Genomic DNA, 18,157 nt, shown 5'->3' with positions numbered 1-18,157 from the left:
AACAGTCAATATGAAAGGAATATGCTGATCTCACTAACAATGGCCCAGACCAGAGGGTGCACCTACTAAAGGCAATGGGGCTCTCACACTCTTTTCACATTGGTTGTCCAAATTGCAATACAATCTAACTAGCCAATTTCAAGGGATCTAACTAGCCAATAGAGAGAGAGAGAGAGAGAGAGGAACTCAATCCTAAGCTGCTAAAATAGTACATCAAGTCAATGCAAATAGTATAATTGGTCTGCAATGCAAAACAGGTCTGCCACTAAAGTCTGGCTCTGCACAGACTTGGACCTTGGTTTTAAGACGAACCAGACCCAAGAAACAAGGCTCGAGGTCCCTGCTCTGTACACGTAGTTGGACGATACTTTCCCAGACCTTCCGCGGCTTCGCTTTCAACGTCGGGAACATAGGCCCATTTACCCGCTTGCCTATCACCTGTTCTGAATGACATATCTTTTCCTCGAGATCCCTCTATCAGCCGTTCATCATAGATTGAGCTCCATAATCAGGCTCACCAAGTGAAAAGTCCTACATATCGTGGGCAATTCCAGTACTGGAACGTCCATTGCCATCTCTGTTAGAATAATAAAATACAGAATAGGTAGGAACGGAATAATAAATTACATACTTCTTGTTATGGTGATTCAAGAACGAGTAAGCGTCTAAAAGAAAATTCACTTAAAGAGAAAGAAATATTTGAATAAGAAGAGAATCTTTTGGCCTATGCCTTTTGATCGCCACACTGTGATATACATAGGCCTTCTATTTATAGGCTAGGCTGAGACCCTTTAACAGAGTTAGATTTGAACTATTCCTCCCATCAAGGAATATGATAGAGCTTATCTATTATTAGTTGTTCAAAATGAAACTCTTAATTCCTTAGTTTAAATTTAAATTTAAACTTCTTAACAGATAAAATCTTATCAAAACTTAATAGGTAAGAGGGTTACTCAAAATAAAACTTTAACATTCTCCCACTTGACTCTCATGTCACACAAGTTTCCATATAGGGTGATAGAAAACCAAATATGGCCAAACATTATTTATTTTAACTAGTTATAAAACACTCCCACTTAAATAAATAATATTATGTACGAATCGTGGCGGTAAAGCTTTTATAAAGTCAAGCCATTCATTCCATGTATCACATGTACAATATCCATTAAATAAGTACCATATAAGCAAATAACTTTATGAATGAACTTTCAACAAGTCATTCGGGTCCCACTTTACATAATCCACATGAATAAAAATAATATGCGCAAAACAACTTTATTCTCCAAAATAAAACTAAAATAAATATTGTATGTCTATAGACCAAATAAAGAGAAACTAAACATAAAATAAGTTGACAAGTACCATATTGTCCACATAACTTTGGAACTGCAGTACTGGTAAGCCTTTGCTCATGGGATCTGCAATCATCAACTCAGTACTTATGTGCTCAATAAACACCTTATTCCTCTTGATGCTCTCTCTAACACTGAGGTACTTGATATCGATATGCTTACTTCTGCGATTGCTTTTATTGTTTTTGGAGAAGAAAACTACAGCAGTATTATCACAGAAGATCTTTAGTGGTCTCTTTACTAAATCAACAATCTTAAGACTACAGAGAAAATTCCTTAACCATAATGCTTGTGCAATAGCTTCATAGCATGCTATGAACTCTACCTTCACAGTAGACGTAGCAACAATAGTTTGCTTACAACTCCTCCAGAATATAGCACTCCAGCAAGTTAAAAAATATATATCCTGAAATAGATTTTCTGGTGTCTACGCATTTGGCAAAATCCGAGTCTGAATAACCAACCACCTCTAATTAGTCAGTGCGTCTGTAGATCAATCTGTAATTCTTGGTTCCTTATAAATACCATAGAACTTTCTTTGCAGCTTTCCAATGACCCAATCCTGGGTTATTTTGATATCGATCCAATAATCCCACTGCGAAGTCAATGTCAGGTATAGTGCAGACATGTACATACATTAGGCTTCTTACTACATATGTATACAATATCCCTTTCATCTTCTCCTTCTTTCATGCATTTTAAGGGTATTGGATTTTACTAAATGCATCCTCTTTGACAATAGGTGCCACTGAAGCCTTACAACTCTTCATATTGAATCTCTCCAAAACTCTTTCAATGTAGGCTCTTTAAAACAGTCTCCAAATTCTTTATTCTCTGTCTTTGTGAATCTCTAAGCCAATGAAATAAGATACTTTACCTAAATCCTTCATTTCAAAGTTTTGAGAAAGAAACTGTTTGGTGTCGTATAGCAAGCCTAAATCATTGCTCACAAGCAAAATATCATCTACATATAAGACTAAGAAAATGAATTTACTTTCACTGACCTTAAGGTATATGCACTGATCAACAAGGTTTTCAATAAATCCAAATGAGATAATAACCTTGTGAAACTTTATATACTACTGGAGGGAGGCCTGTTTAAGTCCATATATTCTTTAACTGTTTTCTTTAAAACCCCCAAGTTGTAACATATATACCTCCTCTTCAAGATCTCCATTTAATAATGTTGTTTTCACATCCATCTGATGTAACTCTATATCAAAATGAGCTACTAATGTCATGACTATTCTGAATGAATCCTTCTTAGAAACTGGAGAGAAGGTTTTATGGTAGTCAATACCTTCATTTTGAATAAATCATTTAGCTACAAGTTTGGCTATACATCGTTTAACATTACCAGAAGCATTCCTTCTGGTTTTATAAACCCATTTACAGTCAATGGCTACTGCTCCATTATGTAAGTTAACGAGATCTCAGACTTGATTTTTAGCCATGGATTCCATCTCATCTTTTATGGCATCATACCAAGATGTGGAATTATCTCCACTCATGGTCTTTGAAAACGAGCTTGAATCTTCCTTAGGTCCAACATTAAAGTCAATTCTTGAAGGTAAACCATATAATCATTAGAAATTGTTAGTCTCCTTACTCTTGAGGATCTTCTTAATACTACTTCCTTTGTAGTTTGTAAACAAGGATTAGGTTATGCTTGAACCTGATCTTCATGAGTAGACTGTTCTTGAAATGATTGTTGTTCAAAGTGATCAATTTGATCTTCTCTTAGCATAATCATGCGTCCTTCATATGAAGGAGTTTTAGTATGCTCTTGTGCTTCCTCAAATTGTAACTTATGAGGATAAACACTCCTACTAGTTTCAACATCCTCCAGGAATTTGACATTTCTGCTTTCAACAATACTAGGACTATTTGAATGACAATAAAACTTGAAACTTTTGGAGTTTACTAGATAGCCAATGAAAAAACCACTTATTCTTCTTGGGTCCAATTTCTTTATGTGAGGATTATAAATCCTCACTTCAATAGGACAACCCCATACCCGTAAATGACTCATACTTGGTTTTCATCCCGTCCATAACTCAAAAGGTGTCTTAGAGACAGCATTGGACAAAACTCTGTTCAAGATATATACAACGGTTTTCAAGGCTTTCACTCTTCAAGAATAATGACAGTTCAGAATTACTAATCATGCTTCTTACCATGTCTATAAGCGTGTGATTCCTCCATTCAGCTATACCGTTCTGTTGTGGTGTGCTGGGTATTGTGTATTGTGCAATAATTCCCTCTTCTTTGAGGAATTTTGCAAATGAACCCATCATTTGTCTATTTTCTGTATACCTACCATAATACTCACCTCCACTTTTAGATCTTACGATCTTGATTTTATTTTCCTTTTATTTCTCTTCTTCAACTTTATAGGTTTTGAAAACATCTAGTTTTTCAGCCTTTTCATTTAGAAGGTAGATATACATATACCTTGTATGGTCATCAATGAATGAGATAAAATATCTCTGACCATTTAGGTAGGGAGTAGGAAAAGGTCCACAGATATCAGTGTGTATGATTTTTACAATACTCGAACTCCTTATGGCACCTTTAGTGGTCTTGTTGGTCTGCTTTCCTTTTATGCAGTCCACACCAGTCCTAAAGTCAGTAAAATCAAGAGTTTGTAAGACTCCATCATTCATCAACCTTTTAATTCTCTATATGGAGATATGTCCCAATCTCCTATGTCATAACATGGATGAGTTCTCATTTATGATGCTCCGTTTAATACCAACATCAATATGCAAGGATAAATAATTATTCTCAAAATTGGGATCTAACTCAAATTTAAATAAACCATCAATTTTTATTCCACCACCAATATAAACATTATTCTTAAAAAATGCTGAAAGTAAAATTAACAAATTTAAACTCAAATTCAATCTCAGTAAACTTTGAAACTAAAACCAAATTTCTAGAAAAATTAGGAATAAAAAATACATTTTCAAGATCTGAAACAAATCCAGTTTTTTTTTTCCCCACAATCTCAGAAGAATAATTTCTTTCCAGTCAAAGAAATTATCATCATTTAGCATCAGAATACGAATAATATCATCAAAAGGTGAAGTGGGAAAAGTTAAAACTGCAATAACCAAAAATCACTTTAATGCTATGAATTTTAACTTTATTTAAATCAACCAATGTCAATTTAACCAATAGTAAGTTTTAACCAACTATAAATAGTGGTTGCATCACATAAGAATTTACTAAATATCTAAATAATAAGAATATAATAATTCAATGTTAATAAATAAATTCTCCATACCTTTGGGCATGGGAAAATCTACCACCAACACTAAACCATCTATCTTATTCTAATCAAACCATAAAATAATAACCTTCCTTTGGGGCCAAGTCACTAAAATAATGATTTAATCACAACACATATGCTAATATATTTTTATAAGGTTAAATCTTTATATGATTATCGTTATAAATTAGGATGCTTTGGCTACTCCCAAAATATTTCGATTATCGACCTTATATGATTATTTTTCAATAGATGAGGATGCTTTAGCTACTCCCAAAATATTTCAAATAATCATAACCTCTAACATCTTACTATAGGAAAAACAATATATATTAATCCACCAAAAATTAATACAAAAAACAAACAATCCAAAAACAAGCCCAGGAATAAAACTTTTTTTTTAAATAATAAAATATTATTTAAAAATCAATATTTTATTCCTTTAAATTGGGTTGGTCGAAATTATTATGTGTGAATCAATACTTACTGAACATATAGCCCATTATTCTGTCTGCCTTTTAATAAGGGTTAAAAGCCAAGACTTAATAAGGCCAAGAAAGTTTAAAATGCAGAAAGGTGTAACAAGTCGTTAAAGGCCTAATAAGGCCAAAATTGATAGAAGACCAAATCAGACTAAAAGTAAATCCATAATTGAGGTTCATACTTTTTATTTATTTTTCATTTATAAACAGACTAAATGTCAAAATCGCACGATTTCTCCCCTTTTATTTTTTATTTTTTATAAACATGGCCAATCAATGCCTTGATGAATTTTATTGTAAAAATAAATAGTACTACTAAGTAAGTTCTTAGGGAAGATTCTTCTTCCTAGATAGAACTTCAAGGTTCCTAAGGAAGATTGGGTCACAATGGTTCTGCTTAAGTTCCAATCTCCTAGACAGAACCGCCTTAGACTGTAAATATCCACACTCCCACAACAAAAGGCCATAAAATTTCTCATATCAAACCAAATTTGATCTCACAATGAAAACACAATAATATTAGATTTTCATGCTAAAACGAGAAAATACATGTATCTCAAAAATCTTAATCAATAGGCATGAAGGTGGCTCTGATACCACATGTAAGAATAATAAAATACAGAATGTACAACAACGGAAATAATAAATTGCATACTTCCTGTCATGGTGATTCAAGAACAACAAGAGCCTAAAAGAAAACCTACTTAAAAAGAAAGAAATATTTGAGTAGGAAGAGAATCTTCTAGGCTACGCCTTTTGATTATCATACTGATGGTGTACACAGGCTCTCTATTTATAGGCTAGGCCAGGGACCCTCTATATGAGTTAGACTTAAATTATTCCTCCCATCAAGTAATGAATAGGATAAGACTTATTCATTACTGGTTGTTCAAAATGAAACTCTTAATACCCAGTTTAAATTTAAATTTAAGCTTCTTAACAGATAAAATCTTATCAAAACTTGATAAGCAAGAGGGTCTAACATGTTCAACTCCAAAGAAATTGAAGTCAATAGTATTGTGGCAAGTATTCATCCTACCTAATGCTCTATATGGTGGAATAATTGGGAGAATTCAAAAGTTCAGAATGCGTCCGATGCATATATATGGTGGCTCAGATCAGCGTTGTCTACCATGATTCCAGGACTCGAAAGCCTTTTTTCTTCCAAAACAATCTCCGGACCCTCTGACGGAAAGTTCTCCTATCTGACACTCTATGATTATCATCCTCAAATAAAGGCTTTTCGATTTCAATGCTTCCATGTTTGTCAAAACTGTCGAGCATGGTAACAACTGAAGCCATGGTTGGTCTATCATCTTCATTTGATTCAAGTTTATGTAGATCCAGAGACACTGAAGGAGAAAAAAATATAGGCATTTTAATGTCCTCTCTATTCAAGCAATGCAAGATTAGAAAAACGTTTGATTGTCATCCTAGAATCAAAATTATCTCAAACAGCTTTCATAAAACTATGGACGATGTTTATTTATAGGATCATGTTATAGATTTTATTAATGCTCTTATTTTATAATATATCACAACGTGTAATTGTTTATCAATTACATAAATATTATATCGTTAGTTATTTAATTAACCAAAAATATTACGTCTTTATTAGTAAAAAATAAGTTTTTAATAAAAAAAATTAAATATAAACTAAGTAAACGTGAATTGTACATTACTTTCACCTAACATTTTTATAAGGTTAAAACTTTAAATGATTATTGTTATAAATTAGGATGCTTTGGCTACTCCCAAAATACTCCAATAATCGACCTTATATGATATTTTTCAATAGATAAGGATGTTTTAGCTACTCCCAAAATATTTCAAATAATCATAACTTCTAACATCTTACATAGGAAAAACAATATATATTGATCAGCCAAAAATTAATACAAAAATTAATACAAAGAACAAACAATCCAAAAACAAGCCCAGGAATAAAACTTTTTTTAAAATAATAAAATATTATTTAAAAATCAATATTTTATTCCTTTAAATTGGGTTGGTTGAAATTATTTTGTGTAAATCAATATTTACTAAACAGATAGCCCATTATTGCGTCTGCCTTTTAATAAGGGCAAATCTTTCTTAAAACCAAAGACTTAATAAGGCCAAGAAAGTTTAAAAGGTCGAAAGGTGTAATAAGTCGTTAAAGGCCTAATAAGGCCAAAATTGATAGAAGGCCAAGTCAGATCGAAAGTATATCCATAGTTGAGGGTCATACTTTTTTTTTTTCTTTTTTTCTTTTTATAAGCAGACCAAATGTCAAAATCGCACGGTTTCTTCCATTTTTATTTTTATTTTTTTATAAACAGGGCTGATCAATGCCTTGATGAATTTTATCGTAAAAATGAATAGTAATACTAAGTAAGTTCTTAGGAAAGATTCTTCTTTTCTAGATAGAACTTCAAGATTCCTAAGAAAGATTGGGTCACAATGGTTTCGTTTAAGTTCCAATCTCCTAGACAGAACCGCCTTAAACTCTACGTATTCACACTCCCACAACAAAAGGCCATAAAATTACTTATATCAAACCAAATTAGATCTCACAAAGAAAACACAATAATATTATATTTTCATGCTAAAATGAGAAAATACATATATCTCAAAAATCTTGATCAATAGGCATGAAGGTGGCTCTGATATCACATGTAAAAATAATAAAATACAGAGTGGACAACAACAAAAATAATAAATTGCATACTTCTTGTCATGGCGATTCAAGAACGACAAGAGCCTAAAAGAAAACCCACTTAAAAAGAAAGAAATATTTGAGTAAGAAGAGAATCTTCTAGCCTATGCTTTTTGATTGCCATACTGATGGTGTACACAGGCCCTCTATTTATAAGATAGGCCAGGGACCCTCTAATAGAGTTAGACTTGAACAATTCCTCCCATCAAGGAATGAATAGGATATGACTTATTCATTACTAGTTGTTCAAAATGAAACTCTTAATACCCAATTTAAATTTAAATTTAAACTTTTTAACAGATAAAATCTTATCAAAACTTGATGATAGGCAAGATGGTCACTATAAATAGAACTCTAACATGTTCAACTCCAAAGAAATTGAAGTCAATGGTATTGTGACAAGTATTCATCCTACCTAACGCTCTATATGGTGGAATAATTGGGAGAATTCAAAAGTTTAGAATGCGTCCGGTGCATATATATGGTGGCTTAGATCAGCGTTGTCTACCATGATTCTAGGACTCGAAAGCCTTCCAAAACAATCTCCGGACCCTCTGACGGAAAGTTCTAGGCTGTGCACACCGGAAAGGTCTATGGTGTACACAGGCCCTCTGACGGGGCATGATTTCAATGCTTCCATGTTTGTCAAAACCGTCGAGCATGGTAACAACTGAAGCCATGGTTTGTCTATCAGCTTCATTTGCTTCAGCACAGAGTAAGGCAGTGACGATGCAGTTGATCATTATTTCAGATGTTGAGCCATCTGGCATCAATATTGTGGGATCTATAATATCTGAAGCGGTTCCTTCAGTGAAGTTTTTCCAAGCCTGCAGGATAGAAATATATACATGATTTTAACCACTTAATGGGCAGAGGCATTTATTTCCATTATGATTATGTTGATTTCGTGTGCATGAAGTACTGACCAGTGCTGGACTAAATGAAGAAAGGAAATGCATCCGATTGAGTTTGATTGTACTTACATAGCTCAAAAGATTGTCCGCATTCCCCTCATTTCGAAAGCAATTGTTCTTCTGCCCGCACACCATCTCCAAGACTAATACACCAAAGTTAAAGACATCGGACTTCATTGAGATCAACGGCATGTGCATCACATCTGAAGCTCCGCTGTACATTGTAAATAACGTCCATCAGTTTAATTCAAATATTGTTGGTACTAACCCTGCTTACATGTCCTTCTACGATACAAGTTATACCTATTAAATGTCAATCTCCTTTCCATGATACTTACTTGGTCCTCCCAATTCTACTAGTATTCTCGGGAATTTGATCCAATGAATGCAAACTTTTCAAGCAAAAATCTGAAATCTTTGGATTCATTTCTTCGTCCAGAAATATGTTACTAGCATCAAGACCGTGATTCAAACATAGGTTATATTCTTCATGAAGGTAAAGAACCGCTTGTGCAATGCCTCTTATGATTTTGTAGCGCATTTCCCAATCCAAAGTTGCAAGCTTGAGCGGATCTACATTTCCAAGCAAGTATATGGGTCATTTAACTAAAATAAATGGAAGCATATATATTCTAACAAGACATGCAATGCAAAACAAATGTTCTGTATATATAAATCAGAGAAGAAGTAGGTAAGTACGAAATATACCAGACAGGTAGTGATCAAGGCTTGTATCTGGAACAAAATCATGTATTAGAAGTATTTCATTTCCTTGAATGGAACAGCCTAGGAGCTTAACAATATTACGGTGTTGAAGTTTAGTCAGCGAGAGGGCCTCTTTCTCAAATTCTAGACGTGTTTGTCCATAATCCATTGAAAGCCTTTTTACGGTAATGACTTTATCAGAGAACCTACCCTGATCAGAATAAAAATGGAGTGTATGTAATCATCCAAGAATTTGAAATTTACTATCTTTTGAGAATTATAGTTGTTACAATTCAAAAGGACAACATCTACTTACCTTGTAAACAGTACCAAATTCACTTTCTCGGATTTTATTTGCTTCGGAAAAGTTGTTCGTGGCAACTTTAATATTGTCAAAGTCGAATAGTATGGAATCTATGGATCCAATTATCTCATCTACATTTTTAAAAAGAAATCATCAACACACATAAGGGATCAATTAAGTTAATTCTAAAATGAGAAGTAAAACAACCTAAAATATGTCCATACAGCAAATCGGAAGCTGAATCTTATTCCCAACATCATGCCTATTGTTTGAATTTGTTATTTCCTTTAGCGATATACAAAAACAGTCTTTACTCATAGAGTAACAATTAATTAACATGAAGAATATCACTTACTGTCAACTTTCTTCCTTCCCCGCTTCGCCCTTATATAGATGCCAGTGATGGACGAGATTAGTCCCAGAAAAGTAATAGATGCCAAAACTACAACTGCAAAAATTATAAATCTGTTCTTATTGGAACATCCTGATTTTGTTGATCGAATTTTGGCATTCATATTTTGTCTGGATATGGAGAACTAATATTTAAAGCAAAAATAACAACAAACACATATCAAGCACTACATCAAATGTCAATCATGAGATTCTTATAAGCGTAACGGCATGGGTACCTTTTCTAATTGTAGGCGACAAGGGCCGCTCAGTACTTGGGTTTGGCGGATAATCATAAGGGCCTGACCTGGGCTGTTCAGTTGGGGTTGGGAAACGAGTAGGGGGTAGCAAATTAGTTGTATAGTTATAGAAGGGGTAGACCTCAAACCTGATATCACAGCTGGGTCTAGCAATTCTTCCACCTTTCTTCCCATCACAACATCGTGGAATACCTTCAGATGCCCCAAGCAAGCAATCGTTGCATTCTTGTTCAGATAAATCAGGTGTGCATTGCACGAGTGCAAATATGGTTTCGAGGTCTGATACGTCTGCATCCCCTGATGCAAACTTACTAAGAGAATAGGGTGCGGCAGCTAGACTTCTTAGCCCTTCCAGCAAGCTCCTAACAACGTCAAAGAACAGATCCGCATAGTTAGCCGACACGTTATTGATGCCCCACATGGTGAAATTGGGGCTGGTTTCTAAGACGCCCAAAATCGAGCGATTTGAGTAGCGTAGCATACAGTGTTCGTACCACCCAATTGCCTCCTTATGATCGGGACAGAGCTCAGGGAGAAGGTAACTAGCATTGTAGAGACAACCGCGGCAAACATCCAGATGAACATCTCCTCTACAGAGTCCAATTGCGTGTACTGCGTTGATGTTCTGGCCATAAGAAGAGCTGTAGAATCCGTCGTTGATAATTTCGTTACTGGTGTTGGATATGGAGTGGAGGAGGTGATTGAGATTTGCCTTAAATGTACCGTCAGAAATGTAGTTATCCCTGTTGTCCTCTAAACAGGAATGGTATAGGAAGGCTGGCTGTGCAACGACTTGAGAAATTATCCTGAAAATGGCAGCGACGAACAGAAGAACTAACGTTGACGAAACCATTATTGCCATATGATCTTCAATAAAATGAACCGACAAGGGAAGACTTCAATGTTTCGAGCAATCAATAGAGGTTAATGGTGGAGCAATTAAAGATGCTTTTTTCTTTTTATAGGCGACAGGCGTGCATATTGTTGAGGGGAAAATCGGAAGAATGAATGTATAAACAATGTAGTTTGTAAAATCATTCGTAAAAAATGATAAAGATTCATACGATTTTCTACCAAAAAGTACTTGTTATTACTAATGAGAAATAAATATAATACGTCAATCCCATAATATTTAATATTGCATGTCTTTGATGTTTCTTCCTCTCCTCTAGGAATATTGAGAAAAAGTTCCATCAAATTCTTACCCGAACTTGAGTGTCCGGAGTGAGAAGAAAATAGATATATCAGTTTTAGTGAGCATTTCATGCTACCTTAAAAAATCTATATGAATAACAATACATATGTTATAGCTATTTTATTGTAACAATATTCTAAGAACTTAAGGGTCTCAAGCAAGAATGAGAAAGATACATCAAGTAGGCTTTCTAATATTTATTGTTACTCGTGTAAACATTTTAAGTAATATTAGATAAATAATATTACAATTTTTTTAAAATTTTAAATTAAATATAATAATAATTTAATTATGTTAAATTTTAAAATAAAAATAATATTAAAAATTTTATATTCTAATAATATTTTATTTAATTTTTATTTTATCTGATGTCAATTTATATAGCCATACTAAATACTGTTAAAAAATCTTATAATTCACCTTCCTCGAAACCCGAAGGAAGGCTCTTAGAAAAGTCTCCCCCGAGGAAGCCTCTTAGAAAAGGATCTTGACTCAAGATTCTTGAGCACTTGAAGCACTCCGGGGCGTACTACTTTTTCCCGTCAATCTCGGTCGGTCGGCTTCAGAGAGTCAGAAATTACCAACGTGCGACTGTGTTAAATCACCAAGCACGTGCGAAAGTCTTTTGCCACCGGATTTAAATATTTGAATAACGTTATGTATAATTATTTTTATATATTTTTTTATATATTTTATTAATATAATTCGTTAGATTAATTTTTTTTAATATATAACTAATTATATCATTAAAATGTATAAAAGAATACAACTGATTACACATAAAATTTTTATAAATATTTTATACGTAAGATTGGACATGCGGTTTTCAATTCCCACGGAAAGAGTTCTCGTTTATTGTGCAAGACTGCAAGTTTTTCCGCTCCCACCACTTGCTGGGAGCCACCACTATTTTTTTTTATATTTTTTTTATTTAGTAATTAAGAAAATATTTTTAAATAATATTATGAATATTTTTTAAAAAAATATTTAATAATGTTAAAATATTACATCTAAAATAATATAAAAAAAATTTTAATTTTATACTAACGGTGGCTCCAGCGAGAGCTAAGAGTAATAACCGTAGCACGATCCTTCTTTATTTCCTCAAGCGCGTAGTGTTTCTTACCAACCCGGTTATTTCTACTTGTGAATGCTTTTCTGAAAAGAAAGCAATTTAAGTAACAAGTCAAAGTGGGAAGGAAATTACCGTAGCCTTTAGAACTTCCATTAAATTACCAGACTTGTTATACCCTTTTTACTTTGTACAAAACCAAATTTTAGAGTAGATTGTATAAATTTTTATAAAAATTACTTGTTTGATCTATAGTAAATCAGCTTCATTCTAGAAATATCGGATTAGTACTGCAAGGTAAATAGTATGATCGTGCCCTTACATGTATTTACAGTAAATGTCATGTCTTTTATAAAAATATTATGCATATATACCTTTCTTTGGAAGCACATTTTTACGTATCCAAATCATGATAAAATAATAAAAACCCATGATTTTACGTGAAGAATTATGCATTAAGTTATTTACGAAAATTCATGATTTTATGAATGGAGTTGTGCATTAAAAGATTTATAAAAAGTCATAATTTTACGTGAGAGTTATGCATTAAAATATTTATAAAAAACCATGCATGATTTTATGTGAAGATTTATGTATTAAAATATTTATGAAAAATAATAATTTCTTGTGAGAAAACATGTGTCACGAAAATTTATGAAAAAATGCAATTTCATTTGAAATCTATAATACGATATGACAAGTATATGATTATGATGAAGTATGAATGAGAAGATACGTAATGGCCTATGCTATGATATGAATACGGTACCATATGTTATGGTCAGGCATATTGCATTGTCAAGTTGTACATGCTGATAGTGCACCCAATGTGTCTTTCTTATGTATGAATTCTACAACCTGCGGCCAAGGACGGAATCAGAATTTATTTAGATTCACTAACCCTAACTCACGAGAGTCAACAGTGAGTAACAGCCTATGACAAGTGAAAGATAAGTTCATATTCATGTTATTTATGTATGTATTTATGAGCATGCATATTTTCAAGAAAGCCATATGTTTATTATGTTTACTATATGATGTATTGCTTATTGAGTATTCAACTCATTTTTTGTATGTTTTTAATCACTTCGGGTGATGAATTTTATGAGAATGGGACTACAGGATAGGACTTGACCCCAGGAGGTGAGGCAGAGACCTAGACAAATTATGCTATGATTAGTTTTATGATTTTACTTTAATAATTTATTTTGATAAGCACATCAGATTTTAGTGATTTTAATAAGTGCTTCCGTATACATTATTTTGGATTTTATGTATTTAATAAAGATTAAATTTATTTAATTATAAGGAATCTTTCGTATCTGACACTTCTTAGTTCAATGATCATGCCTATTCTTCTATTCCATTGCACAAATATAATTTCTACGAGTATGCAGTAATGCATACCTGTAATATTTTTGTAGTAAGTCCAATTTCCGGTATTTTGTTTCCCTCTGAACCAGGTCGTCAGGAAAACCAGCCATGAACAGAAGTGTGATGCCTAAGGCCTTGAAGAAGAAGCTCCCACTGCGAATATGAACTAGCATTGCTATTCGACACATCAGTGGGCCAAAAGACTTCAGCTTGTTTCTTCCCATCCGCTGCCTAACATATCTGGAACAATTCAACTCAAAGCTGCTTTTAGATTAGACTGCAAGAGGATACTTTCAGATATTTTCAGAGAAGAAAAGGCTTCATGGCATTGATTGCCAATGCTTGCGAGGTTGAGTACGTAAGAATAAAACCTTCCCTTTAACAGAAAAAATCTCTATTGTGTAGGTAGATAGTTAATATTAAAGTAAAGGGGGAAATAGGAAAATAATATTTCTGTGCATACAATTTGAAGAAATTGAAAATGAATATAAATCAATTAGTGATTATGCAAATCAAGTATAGGAACCATAAGCGGAAAATCAATTGTTGAAGTTTTGGGACAGTACTTACTCATTTTGGGGAAGATTTCTTGTTCTTCCACCATACTTGATACAAAGAAATAGGCAGGATGGGCAACTAGCATCAGACGGTCGCATAGCCTTCTCTTCCTCAAGTACTTGAACAGGACATAATGTTGGATTCTGTCGATTGGTATAAAAGACCTTTCTCCGAACACCAGGATTCTCATATAAAGCGTGCTCCTGATGATAAGATAAGTTAGTGGTTTCCTTGATTGACAGAGGATTATTAAGGAAAGAACTTAAGAAACCTAGAAGCCAACCAACCATGGGCATCCTCTGAAAGTTGAAACATGCATTTGAGACAGCTTTGTAGCAGGCAAGTTGGTATTGTAATATGATGAGATCACCAGTATTTCCTATTAAATTGGAAATTAAGTTCTTTATTTATTTATTTTCACTTTCTTTGGCAACCCTAGATGCTTCGATTTGGTCTTTTATATTCCCCAAAAGAACTAGACTTCCATCAACGCAACAAATTCACAATGGCACCAATCCAAATCCTATCAATTTCCCGTAATATTCTGATGTCACTGAGTAAAGCAGAAAACGAGTAGGGAAACAAACAAGATTTTGTCCTAGCTTTCAAGCAATTTGTTCTACCATGTGGCAACCCCTCACAAAATTACCTGAGTTCAAATGAGATATTGCCTGGTGAAAACACTATCCTCTTTCTATCAACAAGTTAACCAGAAGAGCTGACTAATTCACTTGATAGACAGAACAAGGGGAAAATAAGTTAAGCAAATGTTCTGGGAAGCACTGTGCTACTGATGATAAGACAACATGGCATCAAAGGCCGAAGAGCTTTGAGACTGTTTACATATATGACGTCAGTAATGATAATAGTGGATGCATGGAGAGGCAACATTCAGATATATCAGGACAAGAATTTCAGTTGTATCAGGACTATAATTGACCCAAAAATATCTTCACATTGAGGAAAACTTAATCTTGGAAATCAAACAAAATGATGAAAAGGTAACGCATACTTCACATCAAATAAAAAGAAGGCCCCTGGCGAAACAGCAGCAAAGACAAGGAACCCCAACAAATACTCCTATCCATAAATCCTCATTATCTTTCAAGCAACAATACTAATACCAATTATTCGGTCTCATGAAACTAACAAAGTTTGCAAAATCAGAATGTTTACCCCAGGATTTGTGGGAGATACATATGGTTCTCCCTTCCTCAGAATGCTAAAATGATTGAAGTCCAACTCATACATATCTTCACATCCATGCCTTATACCGAGAGATGCAAAAACTATAATTTTTCTTATGGTGTGAGACTGAGCATTTTTCTGTAACAGGATATTTGACTCAATAATTTTCTTCACTTCTTTTGGACAGAAAGCCACCTTTGGAGGTTTTTTTTGTAATGATAGGCTATGACAAACCTCTTTATCAAAACTAAGCAACTCCGATAGTTCTTTATGTCCTTCAGTATTTTTGGTCTCTTTCCTGTCAAGTCTTTTGAGTTCCCTCTTATCATAACCTGGCTGTGTATCAGGTGCCATACCATTTTCATTTTGGTTTTCATTCGTTTCTTGGCTCACAATTGAAAATGTTGGCTCAAGCTGAACACCAGAGGAACTTTCCAAACATGGTATAACCAATCCCTCATCACCACCTTCATGAGGATATTCTTTCTGTTCAATAGCAGTTATTGAAGTCTCATCAATATTCCCAACTTTATGGCCACTGTTAATATCATCCTCTTCATGATAATCATCATCTTCATCATCACTATCATCTGTATCATCACAGTCTGCTGTTGAATCACCACCTTTAAATTTTTCATAATGAAAAAAATGGTTCTCATCCTTTCTCATCCAACTAACCAAGCAGTCTTCTAGGCTAGCCTCTCCCGGGGGTGAACACTGCGAGTCATGCGTCTGCTGTGTTGCCATTTCACTTTTGCTAATGTTTCCATTCTCAGTTCCAGCACTCCGTTCTGTTTTCTGTCTTTTTAACTTCTTCATGCTTCTTTCCATTGCATTGGGACAACCGCCCTGAAATTTAAGATAAGTGAGCCTTTTGATAATATGATCAAGATAAGTTTTTACGTAGAAATAATTGCTCTCAGTTATGCAGGTTAGAGATAAATTGAAAACAAATTATAAAGAAATTTGATTTAGTTATTATTCTTATCAGATATTAAGAGATTTGATTTGTAACTATACTTATCACTATGTAATTTACAATTGCTAAACCATGATCTGTCTGTAAGTGACAATTTCCCTCGTCTGTCTTTAAGTTTCATTAGTGAGTTTGCCATAAACAATATCAAAAGCATTTCATTACATCTTACATGCTGTTTTCTTTGTATTGTAATAGCAGTTTCAGTATCTTCTACTTTAAAACGAAATTAACATTCATCTCAATTCAAATGCAAAATTCCTCGGGCCAATCGAATCAACACATACTTAGCAGAAATTTTGGAACAGAACAAAATAGCCAGATTGAACAGATGATTTCTTACCCAATCGTAAAAGAGACATGCAAACATCACAATAAACTAACAAACTTCTGATAAAAAATGACTTTAATGAGCAATTAAAGTTCGAATAAAATAAAACAAAACAGAAGAGAAGAAAATAAGATAAAACAAGACGGCTCATTCGATGGTTTATCTCATTTTTATTTATGTAATTAGAATTCGAAGAAAATAAAGTATTCGTGGGCTAATAGAAGACAAAACCAAAGAACTAAGCAAAAACGCAAGCATGAACTAGGCTATCATACTTGTCCATCTGTAGGAAGAGATAGTTTTTTTCTTTCCTGTATTTGAGCTTCAAGAATTGATATTCTCTCCAAAAGCTCGGCATTCTTCCGTCTTTCCCTTTGTAACTCGGCAGTAATCTCAGCAATAACACTGATGCCCTCCCCTTGCACTTCTTGCTCTATAGCACACAATGCAGAAGCATTGACCAAGCCAGCGCAGGACTGAAGCTCCACCATTGAAAGATACCAATAATCACAAAAATTACATACACCCACCAATCAAAACCTCGTAGAAATGCTTCCCAGATGAAAATCTTCAAAGTAAATGAAGATATATAAATGAGAGCAGTGATCGGACGTTAACCATGTAGCAAAACCGCAAAAGTCAAAGGACCCTTTGAATGCAAAACCTTTGTCATAAAAAAATGGTTTTCATTTGTTCTCTAGCTTTTTAGTGGAGATGCATCAAGATAATCAAGGACTATCCGAATGTGATCAGAAGAGAGCATGAAAGGGTTACAGAGAAGGAATTAGGAGAGCTTGAAGAACAGTATAGTTTGATCAGTGCAAGTGAAACTATGCTAATGTTGAAGCTACATGGTCATTCATGACAGGAAGAGTTCAAAAGAGAACATGAAGTAGAAGACGTCTCTGAATAATCAATGATGACATTCTGGTGAGGCAGATGAACGTGATTGGAAGTTGAGGAGACTCTTGGGTTTGATTATTGCTTCAGTTTCGGAAGTAAATCGAAATGAGAACGCCGAGGGTTAAGGCATGCATCACCACGTGCGCCTCTCTCTCTCTCTCTCTCTGACTCTCTCCCTCCT

General features: G+C 34.0%; 1 protein-coding gene across 1 annotated transcript; it reads right to left on the bottom strand.

The window, feature by feature from the left end:
* Window positions 1–5,611: 5,611 nt before the first annotated feature.
* On the bottom strand, window positions 5,612–17,564 carry LOC122276780 (cysteine-rich receptor-like protein kinase 26). The gene is made up of 14 exons (XM_043086686.1): window positions 17,349–17,564; window positions 16,001–16,615; window positions 15,755–15,904; window positions 14,591–14,877; window positions 14,054–14,260; window positions 10,874–11,185; window positions 10,359–10,741; window positions 10,085–10,177; window positions 9,742–9,860; window positions 9,429–9,636; window positions 9,059–9,293; window positions 8,790–8,934; window positions 8,447–8,633; window positions 5,612–6,370 (listed from the first exon to the last, which is right to left on the bottom strand). Exons 1-14 carry the CDS (start codon window positions 17,562–17,564, stop codon window positions 6,237–6,239), a joined length of 3,291 nt encoding a protein of 1,096 aa, XP_042942620.1. The 3' UTR covers window positions 5,612–6,236.
* Between the last annotated feature and the right edge of the window lie 593 nt (window positions 17,565–18,157).

This window comes from Carya illinoinensis, chromosome 9 (genome assembly GCF_018687715.1).
Source record: "Carya illinoinensis cultivar Pawnee chromosome 9, C.illinoinensisPawnee_v1, whole genome shotgun sequence".
NCBI classification, from domain to species: Eukaryota; Viridiplantae; Streptophyta; class Magnoliopsida; order Fagales; family Juglandaceae; genus Carya; species Carya illinoinensis.
The sequence above is the reverse complement of the archived record's forward strand: the minus strand, read 5'-3'. Positions and strand labels throughout refer to the sequence as shown.

What these genes read in the sequence shown, in the direction of transcription:
- LOC122276780 (XM_043086686.1), bottom strand. Translation starts at nt 17,564, where the DNA reads ATGGTGGAGCTTCAGTCCTGCGCTGGCTTGGTCAATGCTTCTGCATTG. An exon ending in CTCTTCCTACAGATGGACAA is followed by an intron (nt 16,616 to 17,348) that starts GTATGATAGCCT and finishes CTTAAATTTCAG; the next exon opens with GGCGGTTGTCCCAATGCAAT. An exon ending in AGAAATCTTCCCCAAAATGA is followed by an intron (nt 14,261 to 14,590) that starts GTAAGTACTGTC and finishes GAATTGTTCCAG; the next exon opens with ATATGTTAGGCAGCGGATGG.